The 19047-nt window shown below is 40.6% G+C and overlaps 1 protein-coding gene and 1 long non-coding RNA gene across 2 annotated transcripts in view; one reads left to right on the top strand and one right to left on the bottom strand.

Annotated features, from left to right (window-relative positions):
* LOC132536802 (uncharacterized) overlaps window positions 1-19047 on the bottom strand; it is a 99983-nt gene that overhangs the window by 50744 nt on the left and 30192 nt on the right. The gene's annotated exons all lie outside the window — the stretch shown is intronic.
* LOC103127322 (vomeronasal type-1 receptor 4-like) lies at window positions 11988-13065 on the top strand. Its single transcript, XM_016194843.2, has one exon. It carries the CDS (start codon window positions 11988-11990, stop codon window positions 12987-12989), a length of 1002 nt encoding a protein of 333 aa, XP_016050329.2. The 3' UTR covers window positions 12990-13065.

Consider the following 19047-nt stretch of genomic DNA (forward strand, 5'->3'; position numbering starts at 1 on the left):
TCCTACATCAACTAGAAAGCTAAAATAAGAAACATAAAATGCTAGCTTCTTACAAGGATGTGGAAAATCCATGATTGTCTAAGACAACTTGGATGGATAAATTGGTATATCCATTTCTTAAAACTATATGATTTAGCAACCGGATAGTTCCAATGTCCCAGAATTTCACTCCTATGAATATATATATATACTTTTTATTTATTTACTTATTTTTAATTTCTTTATTGGAGGATTAATGATTTACAGTCAACATTAAAATAACAATAGTTTGTACATGCATAACATTTCTCAGTTTTCCACATAATAATTTAACCCCCAGTAGGTATTCCTCTGCCATCATGTTCCAGAACATGAACCATCCCCCACTGCCCCAGAGTCTATTACTTTAGTACAATACATTTTTATTTATTTATTATTGGATAGAGACAGAGAGAAATTAAGAGAGGATGAGGAGATAGAGAGGGAGAGAGACAGAGAGACCCCTGCAGCCCTGCTTTACCACTCGTGAAGTTTTCCTCTTGCAGGTGGTGACCAGGGTCTTGATCCTGGGTCCTTGTGTACTGTGATGTGAGCATTTAACTGGGTGCCTGGCCCTGAAAGTTAACTTTTTACTTCCCCACCCCAACCCCGTGGCTTACACATCCTCTCTCTCATGGACTATACAAACCCAAAAATTTTTAATCATTATCCCACCTTTCTTTATGTACTGTTATGGTGTAAAAGAGAAACTCCATCAGAATTTGAGGCCAGAACTTATGTTGTGAGCTAATTCTGGGTCAGCACCAGAAAACTGTTTTCCTGCACTCCTGTAGTGTTGTGACTTTTGTTCAGGATTCCCCATTTACAATGTATCAGTATTACTCTACTCACTAAAGCCTGTAAATCAAAACTGCACACAGGAATTAACTGAATTATAAATCTATATGTGTCACATGATAACATTTTATACAACAATGCTAGTGAATAGCGGGGTTTCACAATAAAAACAAGTAATTCAGAGTATCATGTGCACTGGAGAAAAATGACCACATGAAGTATTCATCCAGCATAAATCATCTCTGTAAAATACAATCCAAACAAAGGGACGTGTTTCCTCAATGTTGACACAGTTTTGAACCTCTAATCAACTGTTCCACTCCTATAAATATGCACAAAATCACTTCTACCTTGGTAGTAGTGACTTAGAACTCAGGAGGAATCTAGGGACTACAATCTTGCTAGTGTACCTAGTGTGTGTACCTAGAGCTGTGTTCTCTATGAAAGGCTACTAGCTGTGAACGTATGACCTGTGTATGTGATTTACATAGAAGATAAATCACAGGGTGTTGGCCAGTAGCACTGTGGGTTAAGTGCACGTGGCGCAAAGCACAAGGACCTGCGTGAGGATCCCGGTTGAAGCCCCCAGCTCCCCACCTGCAGGGGAGTCGCTTCACAAGCGGTGAAGCAGGTCTGCAGGTGTCTATCTTTCTCTTCCCCTCTCTGGCTTCTCCTCCTCTCTCCATTTCTCTCTGTCCTATCCAACAACGAAAAGGAAATAAGTATATTTTAAAAAATACTTAAAAGTATTTTTAAGTATTTTAAATCACAAAGGTTACTTTAAAAAATGGAAAGTGTGTGTGTGTGTGTCCCTGCAGCTGTGCGTACACAGGATGACACTGAAAATCCAATCACAAGTTCCCAGTCATGAGCCCGTCATAGCACAGCATGGAAAATGTCTGTAATTTTGTCAAGAAGCCAGCAAAGCACTCCCCCTGGATCTTTGATTTTTTTGTTATGTTTTTGCTTCTGCAACTGACAGTCATACACTAAAAACAATTGTAAATACCAGTTTGTAGAGGCTCCAGCATGGGGCATAGGGAGACCCATGTCCTTGGTAGCTCGTACTTGATGTTGTGCCCACCAGGAGCTGCCCCAGCTCATGGTTAGACTCTCAAAGGGAGATGGCACCAACCTGTCAACTCTGTGTGTACAAACAAAAGGACTTAAAATCATGGGAAATGGCTCCAACCTAAATGCTTGCCTTTAACGTAATTAGTTAGGGAAATAGCTCTCAAGTGCCCTGTCCTCTGTAACATAAAATAGGACAAACATGTGTCCCTGACTCCTCCTGTATGGACCCCACTCTGAGAAAGTTACCTCTGTCTTCAGTGCTGCTTCTCTGAGTTGAGGAGAGAAAACAATTTCTCCATGATCTTCATGACTCAGACTTTTTCATGGAGACATGATTACTATTTACTACCTCATATGCCCCAAGCTCAATAAAAACATTGTAATCACAGAAGCTTATTAATGATTAAAAAATTGTACACAAAAGCTGAAGTCATACTTTACATTTTGCTCCATACTTTATTATAACATGGAGATATTATGTGTGCACTTGCCACAAAAATGTTAATTTAATACATGCTCCCTGTATTGTAAAGTCAGCACTAGATAGATTTGGCAACCACAGTTTTAAAGCAGCTGATAATCAGTCTCACTATCACTGAGCACCTTCTTCTTGAATCATCTTCATCCGGATTATACTAAATCATAGTGTGAACAGAACAGAATGGGGGGGGGGGGCATGCAGACCCAGACGCTACAGCAGCTCAGCTCATCACTAAGCAAGCATTCCTCCTACTGCTCTGGTTTTGCTACTAACTCTTTCTCTACTCCAGACAAGACACTTACTCAGACTAGTTTTCCTTGCAGACTCTTCCTCAGAGACAGACACAAAGAACCATCAGCGCTCTCCTTCCAGCTGCCAGGACGGGGGGCTAGGTGAGCACGTCAGGGCATCAGGTGCATGTGCATGTAGGCTGCCAGACCCTGAGTTATGGGTTTGTTATATGTGAACTCACCTCCCCATAGAATTGCAATTATCACTTCAGCTTTAGTGACAATGACAGTGAAGACTTGGGGAACTGAGAATTTTGAAGAACGTTTTGCTTATTGCTAATTAAAAAATAATTAAGTTTCCTTTAACTTTTCTCTTAAGAGACCATTGTATTTGTTAGTTGCTTTTTTGTCTAATGCCTAAAGTCAGAGATGGTCACAGAAAAAAATCTAAGAAAGGACTAGGCTCTCCAGTACGCTGCATGTGAATGAGGTTGAATCTTGCAAAGTGAAATGTATACAAACTAGCCAAAAATGTATACAAAGATGTATCAAGAACTGAATGTATATCTTGAAGCAAATAAAATAAAATTCAGAGGAAATAGTTCTAGCCTTCATATGTAACAATTATTACTTTTAAAATAACACCAAATATGAGATGTGGGTGCAATTATTCATTTCCTCAACAAAGGATAAAAGGGAAAATATAAATAAAAATATAATGACACCAAATATGGAATAGATATAAAGACATGTATTCCAAAAAGGTTTGAAACTGTACACTGTAGACAAAAACTGTCTTGTAAAGCAACATTTCCCCAATAAAATAAAAAGACCATCAATATACAGGTAATAAAACATATAGAAAAAGTAGGCAGAAATAATATGTTTAGAATTTAAAAAGAGAAAAAAATGTTGCAGGTAAAATACCTACTCAGTGGTTAAATAATAATATTTAGGGGCCGGGTGGTGGCACAGCTGGTTGAGCACACATGTTGCAATGCTCAAGAGCCTGGTTCCAAGCCCCCAGTCCCCACCTGAAGAGGGAAAGCTTTGCAAGTGGTGAAGCAGTGCTGCAGGTGCTCTCTGTCTCTTTCCCTCTCTGTTTCCCCCTTCCTCTCAACTTCTGGCCATCTTTATCTAATAAATAAAGAAAACAAGAAAATTAAAAAGAAATAATAATAATATTTAGAGGCTCCTAAGGTTAGAATATAAAATTATATAGCAGTTTTATTTCCTAATATATAGGATCAACACAAGTCCTATAAAAGCATACAACTGATGTGATCTGGGGCCCATATTCAGCTTAGAAGCTTATGTGACCTCTGCATTCCTGTAGATGTGAGCTCACATTCTGCGGTCATGAGTAGGAACGTTCCACGCTGCCCCAATATCAAATCGAATGGGTTTACAGTCAACAATATTTACACAACTTTCCCATATATGGGAACTACTCTCTTCCCTGATCCAGCTTTCTCCAGCTTTTTCCAGCCATGACATCATCTCCCCAGACAATAACTTGGATCTACCTGCATATCAGATTTCAGGCTCAGGGAAAAAAAAAACTAGTATAGCCACAGGCCCTTTGGAATATAACTAAAATATGCTTACTAGCTATCCGTAAAATAGAACCCCCCCCAACTCTTCATCTGTACTATTCCAGCCTTTTGATATGTTGACTCTCTCAAAAGCCTAGACCAGGGAGAACAGAAGCAACTGGTGGCACAGCTATATACAAGATGCTGGTTATCATACCCCAAACCCTAATAAAGGGACTTTTCAAAGTTAACCCAATCACCAAATAATGTGATGATAACAATAACTATCCATTGTCTTCTTGAACCCTAAGACAGCAGGAACCTCACATTTCTACTATAGAGCCTATATTTCCCCCAGTCCTGGAACCTTAGGATGGGGCCCACTTTTCTGCATGCTGCTCTCAATTCAAATCAAATAATATTGCATCTGAGGATTGCAACCCAATCAACGAAACGAGTGCCACCCCAGCATGCTTCACTTCAGACTGTGTCCAGAGACTTCAGGTGTGGAATGACAACCCTTCAGCTTCATCACTCGGGTGAGACCTTTCCTTTCATAGTATTCTCTAATTCCATTCCAGGTGTTCCACTCCCCAATAAAGTCTCCAAATCTAGATATAGTCCAGGTCCCCTGAGATAGAGCATATGTTCACACGTGCCTATAAGCTAGGGAAAAATATATATCTGAAAGCTGAAGTACACAAGAGCCTGCAGGGAACACCCCCCAACACTTCATCTGCACTATTCCAGTCTTTAGGTGCATGATTGTTCAACAATTTGTTTGGCTTTGTATGTTAACTCTCTTTTCAGCCACCAGGTTCCGGATGCCAGCATGATGCCAACCAGACTTCCCTGGACAGACGACCCCACCAATGTGTACTGGAGCTCCATTTCCCAAGAGATCCACCCTACTAGGGAAAGAGAGAGGCAGACTGGGAGTATGGATTGACGAGTCAATGCCCATGTTCAGAGGGAAAGCAATTACAGAAGCCAGACCTTCCACCTTCTGCAACCCACAACGACCCTGGGTCAATATTCCCAAAGAGATAGAGAGTGGGAAAGCTATCAGGGGAGGGGATGGGATATGGAAATCGGGTGGTGGGAATTGTGTGGAACTGTGCCCTTCTTTTCCTATGGTTTTGTTAATTTCTCCTTTTTTAAATAAATAAAATTAAAAAAAGAAAAAGAAAAAAAAATCCCTAAACACACACAGAGACATTATTCATAACATGAAAATGTCAAGACATTTACACTGCAGTGAAGAACATCTGTGTAAAGAAATACAGAGTGAATAATGATTGAGGAAATGAATATTCTGTTTCTTGGTGCCAATGGAATACTTACATTAGTTGCTTGACAATCATGAAATGGAAGTCTACACAGCAATGCCAACAAATGATCCACAACATGCAACAATATATCCACAAGCAGCAGAGATAATGAAAATGTCAAATACAAACAGTGAAAGCTCTATTATTCCCTTTGTAGAAAATTCCAGCATGTCAAAGGACTCTGTGATCTCAAATGTCACAGCAGTAGACCTTCCAGGAGGAGTAAACAAGGAGACTTGTGAATGAAATAGAGCCTAAAATATTAGGCAGTTCTGGGTCCACCTGCCCCATAGTAACCCCTTAATCTCATGTGTATAAAGAAGAGCATTTCATTTAAAAATAGTAAATACAGAAACAACTGTTGGGGAGCCAGATGGTGACACACCTTATTAAGCACTCACAGCCCAGTGCACAAGGATCTAGGTCAAGCCTCTGTTCCCCACCAGCATTGGCTGCAGGTGTCTCTCTGTCTCTTTTCCTCTCTTTGTCCTCCTCCCCTCTCAATTTCTCTCTGTCTCTATCCAATAACAAATAAATAAAATATTTAAAAAGAAAGCTACTTTAAAAACAATAGAAATAAGTTACACAACATGGAGGTCAGGATACCCCAGATCTCAAATCTACCTCCTCATGGTAGTTTGTCGTTTTATTTTGTTTTTTAACCCTTAAAGGTTCTCAGGTTTCTGTTTCTTGTCAGGCAAGTCCTTTCCATGCTCCCCCATATAAACTGCCTCATTGTTTTCAGGTGTGGAGGTCAGTCGGCTGGAAGCTCCATTTCCCACTGCTGGAGGTCCTGTTCTTTGTGCAAGTGTCCGTTCCCAAGTTTATTTTTGTTGCCAGTGTCTATGTCCTGGGGTTCTGTTAGGTGGGTTCCTGTGCTGTGCATCAGCTGTTGTCACTACAGATGCTTAAGTGGGGTTAAAAATCCCTGTTCCCAGGCTTGCTCATGTCCTGTAAACCACTTTCCACGATTTTACAGATATGGAGCTTGGAAAGGTCAGTTTCCAGACCTGCAGGCTGAGGAGAGGTAAGCGTCTTTTTTATTCTTGGTTGTTCACTTAAGGGGTCTCTGTGGGTCTGATGTGCTGTGGTGTAGATTGGAAATTCATATAGAGGGTGAGTTCAATTCACACATTCTCATTGATCTGTGCTCCTAACCCCTGTGTAAGCATTCTCAAAATTTAAAATACAATGAACTACCCTAGACAAATCAAGAGGGCATTGTTTTTTACATGTCATGTGTAAATACCAACATAATACATTTTAGATCTTAATATTAAAAAATTATTGGGGGTACTAATGATTTACAGTCAACAATAAATACAGTTGTTGGTACATACATAAAATTTCTCAGTTTTCTGCAAAACATTCTGCCTCCCTGCCTTGGTCCTCCTCCACTATCATGCACCAGGACCTGAAAGCCCCCCAACCGACCCCAGAATCCTTTAATTTGATGCAATTACCAAACCCAGTCCAGGTGCTCCTCTCAGAGTTTTTTTTTTTAATAGCTTTATTTGGTGACTAAGTGTAACTACTATAAGTACATCTTACAAAGTGGAATCACTCAGCCTTTGGTTTCTGTGAGTGCCTAGTTCACTCCTAATGTCCTCCAGCCTCATCCATGGTGCAGGGCATGGCATCTCTTTCTTCCTTTCTAAGGCTGAACAATGTCCCCTTGTATGTATGGACCACACTTGCCAGTTCCTCCACCATTACTTTGATTTAGTTCATGTGTTTAAGCTGCTTCCACAAGGTGGTTGCTATGTTACCTGGAAGTTGGTGGTTTTTTTATTTCACTGGATAAATGTTGCTTTACAAAAAGAACTTTTATCTACGGTATACAATTTCAAGCCTCTACAAAATACATGTCTCAACATTTAATCCATCTGTAGTGTTTATTTTAAAAGAAATCATTGTGACATCTACTTTCACAAAGGCTAGAACTACATTCTCTGAGTTTATCTGAGTTCATACATCTAACCCCTAGATATAGTCTGGTTAGTTTCTGTACATTTATTATGTAGCTCCAAATTAATTCTGTTGCAGGTCAATTTAGTCCTTCTTTAGTTATTTCTGTGACTGTCTGATATTAGACACTAGACAAAAACAAGAGCAACAAACAAAAACAAAGGCCTCTTAGAGGGCATCACAAGAAACTTTTAATTGTTCTTTTTTTTTTTTTTTCCAATTAGCCACAGGTAAAAAGTTTTTCAGAAATGTCTTTAGTTCCCCAAGCCTCCATTGTCATTGTCACTAAAGCTGAAGTGGTAATTGCAATTCTGGGGGGAGGTGAGGTCACATGTAGCAAACCCATATCTCAGGGTCTGGCTGCCCACCTGCACATGCACCTGACACCTTGACCTGATGATCACCTAGTTCCCATCCTGGCTGCGGGAAGGAGAGCACTGGTGGCTCTGCGTGTCTGTCTGTGAGGAAGAGTCTATAAGGAAAGCCAGTCTGAGTAAGTGCTTCTGTCTGGGGTAGAGACAGAGTTAGCAGCAAAATCAGAGCAGAAGCAGGAATACTTCCTCAGTGATCAGCTGAGCTATATAGAAATATGGGTCCTCAACCCTTCACTTTTTTGTTCCCAACCAGTGTAATATTGTGTAATCTAGGTGTTGGTGATTCTTGGAGAATAATCTCAGTGATGATGAGACTGATTTTTCCCTAAGAACACTGCTCAACTCTGGCTTATGGTGGTATATGGAAGTGAACCTGGGACCTTGGAGCCTCAGGCATAAAAATCTGTTTGCATACCCTTTATGCTATGTCTCCCACCTGAGACTGATGTTTAAGTTGCTAAAAGATTGCAGTCATCAAATCTATTGATAATACTACATACAGGGATCATGGACTAAAATATCAGTGTTGTTACATATGTGTCTATAACACTTCCATGGTATAGAATAGAATGAAATGACAAAGGTGATTTCATTCTGGTTTTATTGAGCTAGGCCATATGACACAAGGACTGGGGACAGTAATCACATCCCCATGAAAAATTCTGAGTCCTGGTGATCATGGAGATATTTCTTTCTCTCCTTGATTTGGGGAAGCAACACTGAAGACAAAGGTAACTTTATTTTTTCTTTTTATTGCCACCAGGTTTATTGCTGGGGCTTGGTGCTGGCACTACGAATCTACCATTCCTGGTGGCCATTTTCCCCTGTTTTTTCCCATTGTTTTTATTAGCTAGAACAGAGAGAAATTGAGAGAGGATAGGGAGACAGAGAGAGGGAGAGAGAGATAAACACCTGCAGACCTGCTTCACTGCTTGTGAAGCGGACTGCCTGCATGTGGGGAGCAGGAGCTCAGACCTGAGTTCTCATGCTTGATAATATGTGTGTTTAACCATGTATGGCACTGCCCAGCCCTCAAGGTAACTTTCTTAAAAATGAGTTTCAGACAGGAGGGGTAATGAACACAAGTGTTATGTTGGCTGCTCAGAGATTAGCTTTCTTGATTATAGTCTTTCCTCTTCCAGGTAAGTATAGAGATTCGCTTTCTTTCTTTTTTAATTTTTTTATATTTATTTTCCCTTTTGTTGCCCTTGTTTTTTTATTGTTGTTGTTGATGTCATTGTTGTTAGATAGGTCAGAGAGGAATGGAGAGAGGAGGGGAAGGCAGAGGGGGAGAGAAAGAGAGACACCTGCAGACCTGCTTCACTACCTGTGAAGCGACTCCCCTGTAGGCGGGGAGCCAGGGGCTCAAACCAGGATCCTTCTGCCAGTCCTTGCGCTTCGAGCCAAGTGTGCTTAACCCGCTGCACTACTGCCTGACTCCCCAAGATTCACTTTCTTAACAAGTTTTTAACTTAATGGCAAAGTTCAGGACAACTGAATTTTCCCTTGATTTGGAGGTCCATTCTTTTTTCCCCACACAGAGCTCACAGAGGGTTCATTGTCACCATTTGTGTGCCTTCACCATCACGATCAGCTGGGATGGATATTGAACGGCACACCAGAAAGAACAAGCTCTTAAGGACATTGGTCTTCCACCTCCCAGGGCTGGATCTGGTAAATTTATAATTTATAAATTATGAATTTATAATTGTCATTATGTGCATCAAAATCATAGCTGGAAATAACACCTAGGGAACTGCTTAGCTGATTACCTGGCGTTGCAGACTTATTCCATGAAGTGCTGTGACAAGTTCATGATTGGGAACTGTGGCTTTTCAGTTCCATCCTGTATAGTCACACTCACAGGTCTGATATACCAGAAGCCATCCCCCCCCCCCACTATGTATGTATGTGTTCATTTTTATTACAGAGAGCACTGCTCATCCCTGGTTTACGGTCATGCTGGGGATTGAACCTGGAATCTTTGGTGTGTCATGCATGAGATACCTTTTGCATAACCATTATGCTATCTGTCCATCCCTCCCCCCCCAGCTGTTTCAATCATTCTTGTGAAATGTCTTTTTTCATTAACACACACGCACATATCCTAAGTCAACAGCTGGTGGCTTTTCACAGATAATACAGCCTGTGCACCGTTGCTTCAGCAAGGAGACTGCCAGTCACTAAAACCCTCTTGAGCTCCCAAAAGTCACCTGCTCTGAGAGCAAAGTTCCTTTGCCTGTGTCTACAGGAGTGAAAATGTTGTCAACAGGTGTGAGACTGTCCTGGCATTCGAGAAAATAGATCTCATTTGCTTCATCTCTCTCCCATCCAAGTACTAACCATGCCCGACCCTGCTTAGCTTCCGAGATCAGATGAGATCGGGCATGTTCAGGGTGCTATGGCCATAGACTGCTTGATCTGCATTTTACTGAAACGATTTTTGCACTGTGGACTCTTTTACATGGGCATTTCCTCCCCACTCTACAGGATTCTGTTAATCAACTGTGTCACTGCATAAGCGTTATCTCTCATTAGCAGCATTGTATATGGTGCCATCATGGGCTATCAGTGAACTCACATTCATCATTCTGTACGTGTTCAGTTTGGATGTTGGGGATTTAGTGAGTCGTGAGTAGCAGCCAAGTATGTGATTGCTTATTTTATTCATCCGATGACAGAGCAATTACCATTTCACTGACTGTTTGCACTGGAAACTTCATTTTCAATGAGAAGCTTAACTATTTTTCCTTACTGTGTGATCTTGAAGAATTCTTCTGTCATTTAATATCAGTTCTCCAAGCATTTATTCCACTATCACTTTCATCCCCTTTTCAAGACTGCAGACTACTAGCATCCCTCATAAGGAGTATTATAAAGTCAAGCATAAGGTACTTTTCTTTCTTTCTTTCTTTTTTTTTTTTTTTTTTAGTATAAGGTACTTTTCTAATCCATGATAATTTAAAGTTAGAACAAAAGACACCTGAATTTATCTAGCCCAATTAGTATAAGCATATAAAAATGATCTGCAATACCCCTTTCTCTCCAGAGAGATGAGTACATTCCATGGATCGTCTCTACCTTAACTACAACCAAAATTATTGTGGTGTGTTCTTTCACAACTTTTCCTTAACTCTTTTTATTGACAGTGCCTTCCACTGAATTTTATAAAACCACTAAGAAGATGTAGAGAGAGAAAGGATTATAAATCAGACTCCATGGTTAAAAAGAAAAGAATTTTTCCATACCAAAGCTCTCCCTTCATTTTCTCTCTTACCATTTTCTTTCTCATTTTTTTCTTTTCCCTTCCCTCCACCCTTCCTTACTTCTTCGTTCCTTCTTTCCTTTCTTTTTTCCTTCTATTCTGTTACTGGAGCAGTGCTCAGTTCTGGCTTAAGGTGGTACTGGGTATTGAATGTGGGACCTCAGAGCCCTTAGGCATGAAAGTTCTTTTCAAACTATTAAGCTGACTGTCCAGCCTCTTTTCTATCTACTCAGCTTCCCTTCAAACTTGTCCTTCTGTGTCTCCCTTTCTGCCACTGTGCACATATTGATGAGAAGATCTTAATCTGAAGGTCAGTCAATTTGTTGTTTTATCTATATTATTAGTTTGATAGCCTTATGAACTACTTTCATACAGTGAAGTCACAGCAATAGACCCTTTTCGTTTCTTTTTCTTTTTTAATACTTTTATTATCTTTATTTATTGGATAGAGATAGTCAGAAATCAAGAGGATGGGGGAGACAGAAAGGGAGAGAGACAGAGACACCTGCAGCCCTGCTTCACTACTTACAAAGCTTTCCCCTTGCAGGTGGGGGCCAGGGCCTTGAACCTGGGTCCTTGTACATTGTAACATGGGTGCTCAACCAGGTGCACTAGCCTGCCCCGCCCCTTTTTGTTTTCAAGATACCTCAGAAACTGGTTCAGAATTGATGAACTGCATGATGTGGGTAGTGACTGAAGTGTTTCCTTTTTCTTCATTTTGCTTTCACTTGTCATGACTTACCCTGTTAAGATCACCCCATCATAAGACGGGCATTTACTAGAATATTACTATATCTCTTGCTGTCCCTACAATCTTTAGTGACTCTGCAGTAAGAAGAACGAGAATAACCCTGGGCATCAGAAAAATCTAAACATCTATCTTATTTTGAAGAATGAATGCTACAAAAATATAATGGGAAACACACAAAACAACAGGACATTGCTCAGGGACTCAACAGGATCACTCTTGCTAACACAGACTGTCATAGGAATCCTGGGAAATTTCTCTCTTCTTTATCACTACCTCTCTCTTTACCATATTCATCACAGGTTGAGAGACACAGACTTGATTCTCATACACATGACACTCGCCAATTCCTTGACCATTCTCTCCAAAGCAGTTCCCAAGACAATGGGAGCATTGGGGTTGAAGGATTTCATCAGTGACTTTGGATGCAAAATAATTTTTTATTTTGAGAGAGTGGCCAGGGGGCAGTCTATTGGCACCACCTGCCTCTTGAGTGTCTACCAGACCATCATGATCAGCCCCATGAACTCCTGCTGGAAGGAGCTGAAAGTCAGAGCTCCAAAATATGTTGGCTGCTCCCTTTCCCTCTGCTGGATCCTGTACATCTTGGTCAATTTCATTTTTCCTACATATGTGTCATCTGTGTCTGTCATATGGGGCAGCAAAGACATCAAAGAGAAAACAGATTTGAAATATTGTTCTACTGTGGATCACAACAAAATTTTGGGCTCACTATACATGGCCCTAGTAGTATTCCCTGAGGTTTTGTTTTCTGTGCTCATCATCTGGTCCAGTGGCTCCATGGTTTTCATCCTGTTCAGGCACAAACACCGGGTCCAGCACATTCGCAGGACTAACCTTTCCCCCAGATCCTCAGCTGAGTCCAGAGCCACACAAAGCATCCTTCTTCTGCTGAGCACCTTTGTATTTTTCCACACCCTTTCCTCCATGTTAAGCATTTACTTGGCTCTTTATCAGAATTCAAACAAATGGCTGGTGAAGATCACAAATCTAATTTCTCTGGGTTTTCCCTCTGTGAGCCCCTTTCTTCTCATGAGCCGTGAGTCCACTCTATGCAGGGTCTTCTCTGCCTGCATCAGAACTAGGAAATCCCTTGCTCTTATGAGAAACATGTACGTGATAGGTTTGTGCACAATCCTCATTTGATTATTCACTTTTCATTCTCAAACAATGGAGTTTTAAGGATAAGTGAGTTATTCTGAAGCAGACCCTAGAAGCACTGGGTTTTGTCACCTGGTGGCGTGTGGAAGCTCCATGGTCACACAGGTGGGGGGAAAAACACTTAATCTCCTCCAGACACTAAAATACTGATGACTGGAGGCCAGGTGGTGGTGCACACAGTTAAGCACACTCATTACAGTGTGCAAGGACCCAGATTCAAGCCCCTGGTGTCCCTGCAAGGGGAAACCTTCATAAGTGGTGAAGCAGGGCTGTAGGTGCCTCTCTGCCTCTTTCCCTTTCTATCTCCCATTCCCATCTCAATTTCTCTCTGTTTATGTCCAATAATAAATAAATAAATAAAAATATTGATGACAGTTGTCTTTTTTTTTCTTTTTTTATTTAAGAAAGGAGACATTAATAAAATCATAGGATGGGGGGTATCTTTTTCAAATATTGGCTGAGAACATCTGAAAAGGTTGCAATCTAGTTCTTTATCCAATAATATGAGTGGGTCTTAAGAGGTGTACTTATAAGATAATGAAACAGAATTGAATAGGTTAGAATGAGTCCTGGATCATACTCCATGAGTTTGTCTGGTATGGCCATCTCACTAACAGAGAAAAGGACAATGTTCTGGAAGTTTTATTGTAGAAAAGCATTGAAAGGTAAGGATGTCATAATCCTGGAATGGAGTGATCAGCTCACTCTGCTGCACAGAAAAAAAAAAAAAAAGTAGACCTTGCTTGGCTAATGAACAGCAATAATAATGGTGGTACAGATCTTAGAGACCTAGGAAGATAGTGAAGGGGGAACCTAATTAAAGAATTAAAGACTTTTTGGTGTTCAGCATCTGCAAATCCTGAGACCTAGTGTGTTGGACATGACTATGGCTAAAGGGGTATTGAGGTCACTTAAATAGCCACACAATCTCCCTTCCCCCACCTATGTCTCTGTATCTTTCTCATTAAAACAAATGAACAAAATATTAAAAAATAACACAGAAGATTTTATTCCAGGTTTTCTGAAAATACAAAATTACTCATGTCTACACACACAAAAAATTCTTCCCACTTACAATTAAATCCTTTTATTTCTAATTTTACCACATATAAATATGTTCCCTTCATCTAAGCTTAGAGAGTAAGTCAGAGAAAAGCCTAGGAACTCCTGGATTTCCCCCCCCAAAATCTCCCCACTTCCTCCAGTTGTCATCCAGTTAAAAACTAGTCAATTACTAAAGGAAGCACTGGAATCAGCTAGTACTATACTTTGAAGATAACAGATTTTACTGAATTGTGAGGCTAAATGGGTGGTGGCTTTGGTTTACTCAGTAGTTGCAACAGGATAGAAACTCATGCTCATTTCTTCTTTGTGATGCTGGTTTACTTTTAATCATTGACTTAATAAATGTTTACAAGATATAAGATTATAGTGGTACAGTTCCACACTTAACCCATCACCAAAATTTTGTAAGCCCCCCATACACACACACACACACACACACACACACACACACACACACAAACACACACACACACACACACACACACACACACACACACACACACACACACACGATAACCATCATAGTTCTTGAAAAGTCTTAGAGACAGCTTGGTCACTTTTATTTCTCTCTTTTATCCCCCAAATTCAAATGTTCCTTATATTCCACATATGAACAAAATCATCCTATAGATATCATTTCTGCTGTCACTACTTTACCAGGCATATTTACCTATATTCCCACCCATTTTGACCTGAAGGACACGATATAAGCCTTTTAAATTTCAGTGTAAACTGGGAGAAAGTCTACACTTGTCATATAAGGGATTGAATACAAAAGCTGGATATGGGCAAGAGACTGGCTCACTTAATGATGACCTCTTTGACCACTATCAGACCACCCCATCACCCAGGGTCCTAGATAGGTAATCCTTGGATTCCTCCATAGGTAATATAAGCCTATACCTCTGATAGATCCCTCTCTCTACCATCACTGGTCACACCCTTTGGGAATGTCATTATAAGCCCTTTTGTAGGTGTCTTCAGGACTGTACCCTCACTAGGAAAAACTAGTGTTAGGGACTGCCCCACTCTCCAAAGGGAGGCTGGGTCATCCTACTCTGCCACTCAGGAAAGACTGGTTCTGAAACTAGTGTGGCCTAGAATGCTTCTAGCTGTGACCATGTCTCCTTTCTTAAAAAAAAAAAAAAAAAAAAAAACAATTTGTTTGGCTTTATATGTTAACTCTTTTTTCAGCCATCAAATGCTACTATGGTTCAGATGCTACTATGATGCCAACCAGACTTCTCTGGACAGATGACCCCACCAGTGTGTCCTGGAGCCCTACTTCCCCAAAGCCCCACCCCACTAGGGAAAGAGAGAGGCAGGCTGGGAGTATGGACTGGCCTGTCAATGCCCATGTTCAGCAGGGAAGCAATTACAGAAGCCAGACCTTCCAACTTCTGTACCTCATAATGATCCTAGGTCCATACTCCCAGAGAGATAAAAAAAAAAAAAAATAGGAAAGATATCAGGAGAGGAGATGGGATACAGAGTTCTAGTGGTGGGAATTGTGTGGAGTTGTACCCTTCTTATCCTATGGTTTTTGTCAGTGTTTCCTTTTTATAAACACATCTTTTTTAAAAAATGGGAAAACGAGGGCCTGGAGCATTAGCACACTGTGTCAAGTAGAACATAGTGAGGAGCACAAGGACTGGCACCATGATCCTGGTTCAAGCCTCTGGCTCCCCACCTGGAGAGGAGACATATCCAGTTCTCAGGAATGGTATTTAGACTCTGGAGGTCTCTACAGCTCATCACCATCCTTTGATAAGCTAGAAGGAAGCCCTAGGGTTGCTCTATGTCCATCTTGGGCTTTGGGCAGAAGCCACACTCTGAGTGAAGATTCCTGCTATGTATGCCAGTGCCAGCTACAACCATGCATTTTTCCCACATTTGTTGCCCTTGTTATTGTTATATTGTTATTATTGCTCTTGTTGTTGAACAGTACAGAGAGAAATTGAGAGAGATGGGGCAGACAGAGAGGGGGAGAGAAAAATAGACACCTGCAGACCTGTTTCACCACCTGTGAAATGACGCCCCTACCAGTGGGAAGCCAGGGGCTTGAACTGAGAATCCTTGCACCCATCCTTGTGCTTTGCACCATGTGTGCTTAACCCACTATGCTACCACCTGACCCCCATATTTTGACTTTTGTATTTAGTCAGCAATGTCTATCAGAGAAAAATGAAAGAGAAAAACAAATAAAGAGAGCACAAGACAAGCATACACAAACTAAGACTTCAGTTTTATTTATAAGTTTTCTAGAACATTAATTTAAAATATTTTTTCTTTATTTAATTTTGATTTGAGAAACTTCTCCTTAAATTTGCATCTTTCTTAAGCTGGAAAGAAAAGGATGAATATGGGATTACCTCACTCATACAAGTTGAGAAATAAGAACAGAAAGGGAAACACAAAGCAGAACTTGCACTGGGTTTGGTGGATTGCACCAGAGTAAAGAACTCCGGTGGTGGTGAGGCCAAAAAGGTTCAGAACCTAGTGCACAATGGTGGAGGAGGAGCTAGATGGGGGGGGGGGGGCGAGAGTGTTTTGCATAAAACTGAGTAATTTTACACATGTACCAACAACTGTATTTACTGTTAACTATAAACCATTAATCTCCCCAACAACAAAAAATGACATCTCTCAAATTCTATTAGGAACAAATCCAAACTCAATTACTAACAAACAAGACAGACACATAGTATACAAATAGAATCAGTTTACCAGTTTGCATGGTCCGGAAGGTGGTGCATTGGATAAGGTGCTGAATTCTCAAGCATGAGGTCCTGAGTTTGATTCCCAGCAGTACATGTGCCAAAATGATATCTGGTTCTTTCTCTCTCCTTCTATTCCCTCATTAATAAATAAATAAAATATTTTTTTAAATTTTACCAGTTTGCAATTGCATTAACTCTTTTTGGTTTTAGATAGTCATAGATTTTTGGTAGAAGAGTTTTCAAAGGTCCCTGAGTCTCAGGTGGCTAGAAAAACCTCCTGTTTACAAAGAGCACTAATAAACATTTCAGACTACTTTAAAACTGCTGAAAACAAAAACTAATAAAGTCATGGGCCCTTTGAAATACACCTAAAATAGCCCTACTAGCTATTTCCAAAACAGAGACCCCAAATCTTCATCTACAATATTCCAGCCTTTAGATTCATAATTAATCAACAGTTTGTATGGCTTATATGTTAACTCTTTTTCAGCCACCAGGTTCCAGATGCTACCATGATGCCAACTGGACTTCCCTGAGTAGATGACCCCACCAATGTGTCCTGGAGCTCCGCTTCCTCAGAGCTCTGCCCCACTATGGAAAGGGAGAGACAGGCTGGGAGTATGGATAGACCTGTCAATGCACATGTTCAGTGGGAAAGCAATTACAGAAGCCAGACCTTCCACCTTCTGCACCCCATAATGACCCTGGGTCCATACTCCCAGGGAGTTAAAGAACAAGAAAGCTATCAGGGGAGGGGATGGAATCCAGAACTCTGGTGGTGGGCATTGTCCCCTCTTATCCTGTGGTCAGTGTTTCCATTTTATAAATAAATTAAAGTTTTTATATTTTATTTATTTATTTTTCCTTTTGTTGCCCATGTTGTTTTAGTTATTATTGTTGTTGTTGTTGATGTCATCATTGTTGGGTAGGACAGAGAGAAATGGAGATAGGAGGGGAAGACAGAGAGGGGAAGAGAAAGACAGACACCTGCAGACCTGCTTCACCGCCTGTGAAGCGATTCCCCTACAGGTGGGGAGCTGGGGACTCAAACCTGAATCCTTAAGCAGGTCCTTGCCACTTTGTGCCATGTGAGCTTAACCTGCTGTGCTACTGCCCAACTCCCTAAATAAATTAATTTAAAAAAAACTGCTGAAGCGGGGGCTGGGTATTGGCACACCTGATTGAATTATATATATAATTGTTTTGCCTCCAGGGTTATCAATGGGACTCAGTGCCTGCACTACAAATGCACTGCTCCTGGAGGCTATTTTTTTCCATTTTGTTGCCCTTGTTGTTATTGCTCTCCCTGAAGTGATGACTGAATTCTGCTCTTGAAAGTGTGAACTCCTGTCCTTTGAAACCCGCAGCTCTCTGGAGCACAAGCTTCCAGAAGCCAGCTGCATCCTCTCTCTTCCATGGACACACTCGGGAGCCTGAGACTCAGCCCTGCTGCCACCATGAACAGTTAGAAAGTGAGGAGACATTGGAGTATTACACCAAAGTAAAAGACTCTGGGGTGGGTGGGTGGGTGGGGAGAATACAGGTCCATGAAAGATGATGAATGACATAGTGGGGTTGTATTGTTAAATGGGAATCTGGGGAATGTTATGCATGTACAAATTATTGTATTTACTGTTGAATGGAAAGCATTAATTCCCCAATAAAGAAATAAATTAATAAAAAAAAAAAAAAGAAAGTGAGGAGACAGTCTCAAGTAGAAGGCCCTCTGTTCAAAGTTGAGAACAGATTCAAATTTGCTTCTTGTCCTTGACTTGCAGTTTCGTCTCAACTCATCAGTAGGTTCCAAGAGTTATCTCAGCACCAGAGCACTGAACTTGCTTGTTTGAAGCCTCTAAGACCCATGTTTCAATCCATGGCTCCAACCTAAACCAGAACTGAAAATTTACTTGGAACAATGGTGAAAATTTACACTCTTAATGAAATGAAACAAAACTTGGGAAGCTTAGGGTTCCATTATTATTTTTCTTAGTCAAGTATGCATACACTAGGCTTGTATAGTATAAAATCTCTGTTTGCTTTAAATAAAAACAAATTTTTAAAAAGGATGCTGTTTTTCTACTAAGTTTAAAGAGATCATAACCATTTCTATGGAAACACCTGCAAATCCTGTACCCTTATCCTTCAGACTACAGGAAGGGGCAGGGGGCTTAGATCTTAAATTTTATGCTCCTTACTGTTTTTCTTTATAATTTTACCACATATATATTGACAGTAGTCAGGCTTCATTTGTGTGTTTT

The sequence above is a fragment of the Erinaceus europaeus genome, chromosome 2, assembly GCF_950295315.1.
Source record: "Erinaceus europaeus chromosome 2, mEriEur2.1, whole genome shotgun sequence".
NCBI lineage: Eukaryota > Metazoa > Chordata > Mammalia > Eulipotyphla > Erinaceidae > Erinaceus > Erinaceus europaeus.

Coding starts and splice junctions, on each gene's coding strand:
- LOC103127322 (XM_016194843.2), top strand. CDS start 11,988: ATGGGAAACACACAAAACAACAGGACATTGCTCAGGGACTCAACAGGA.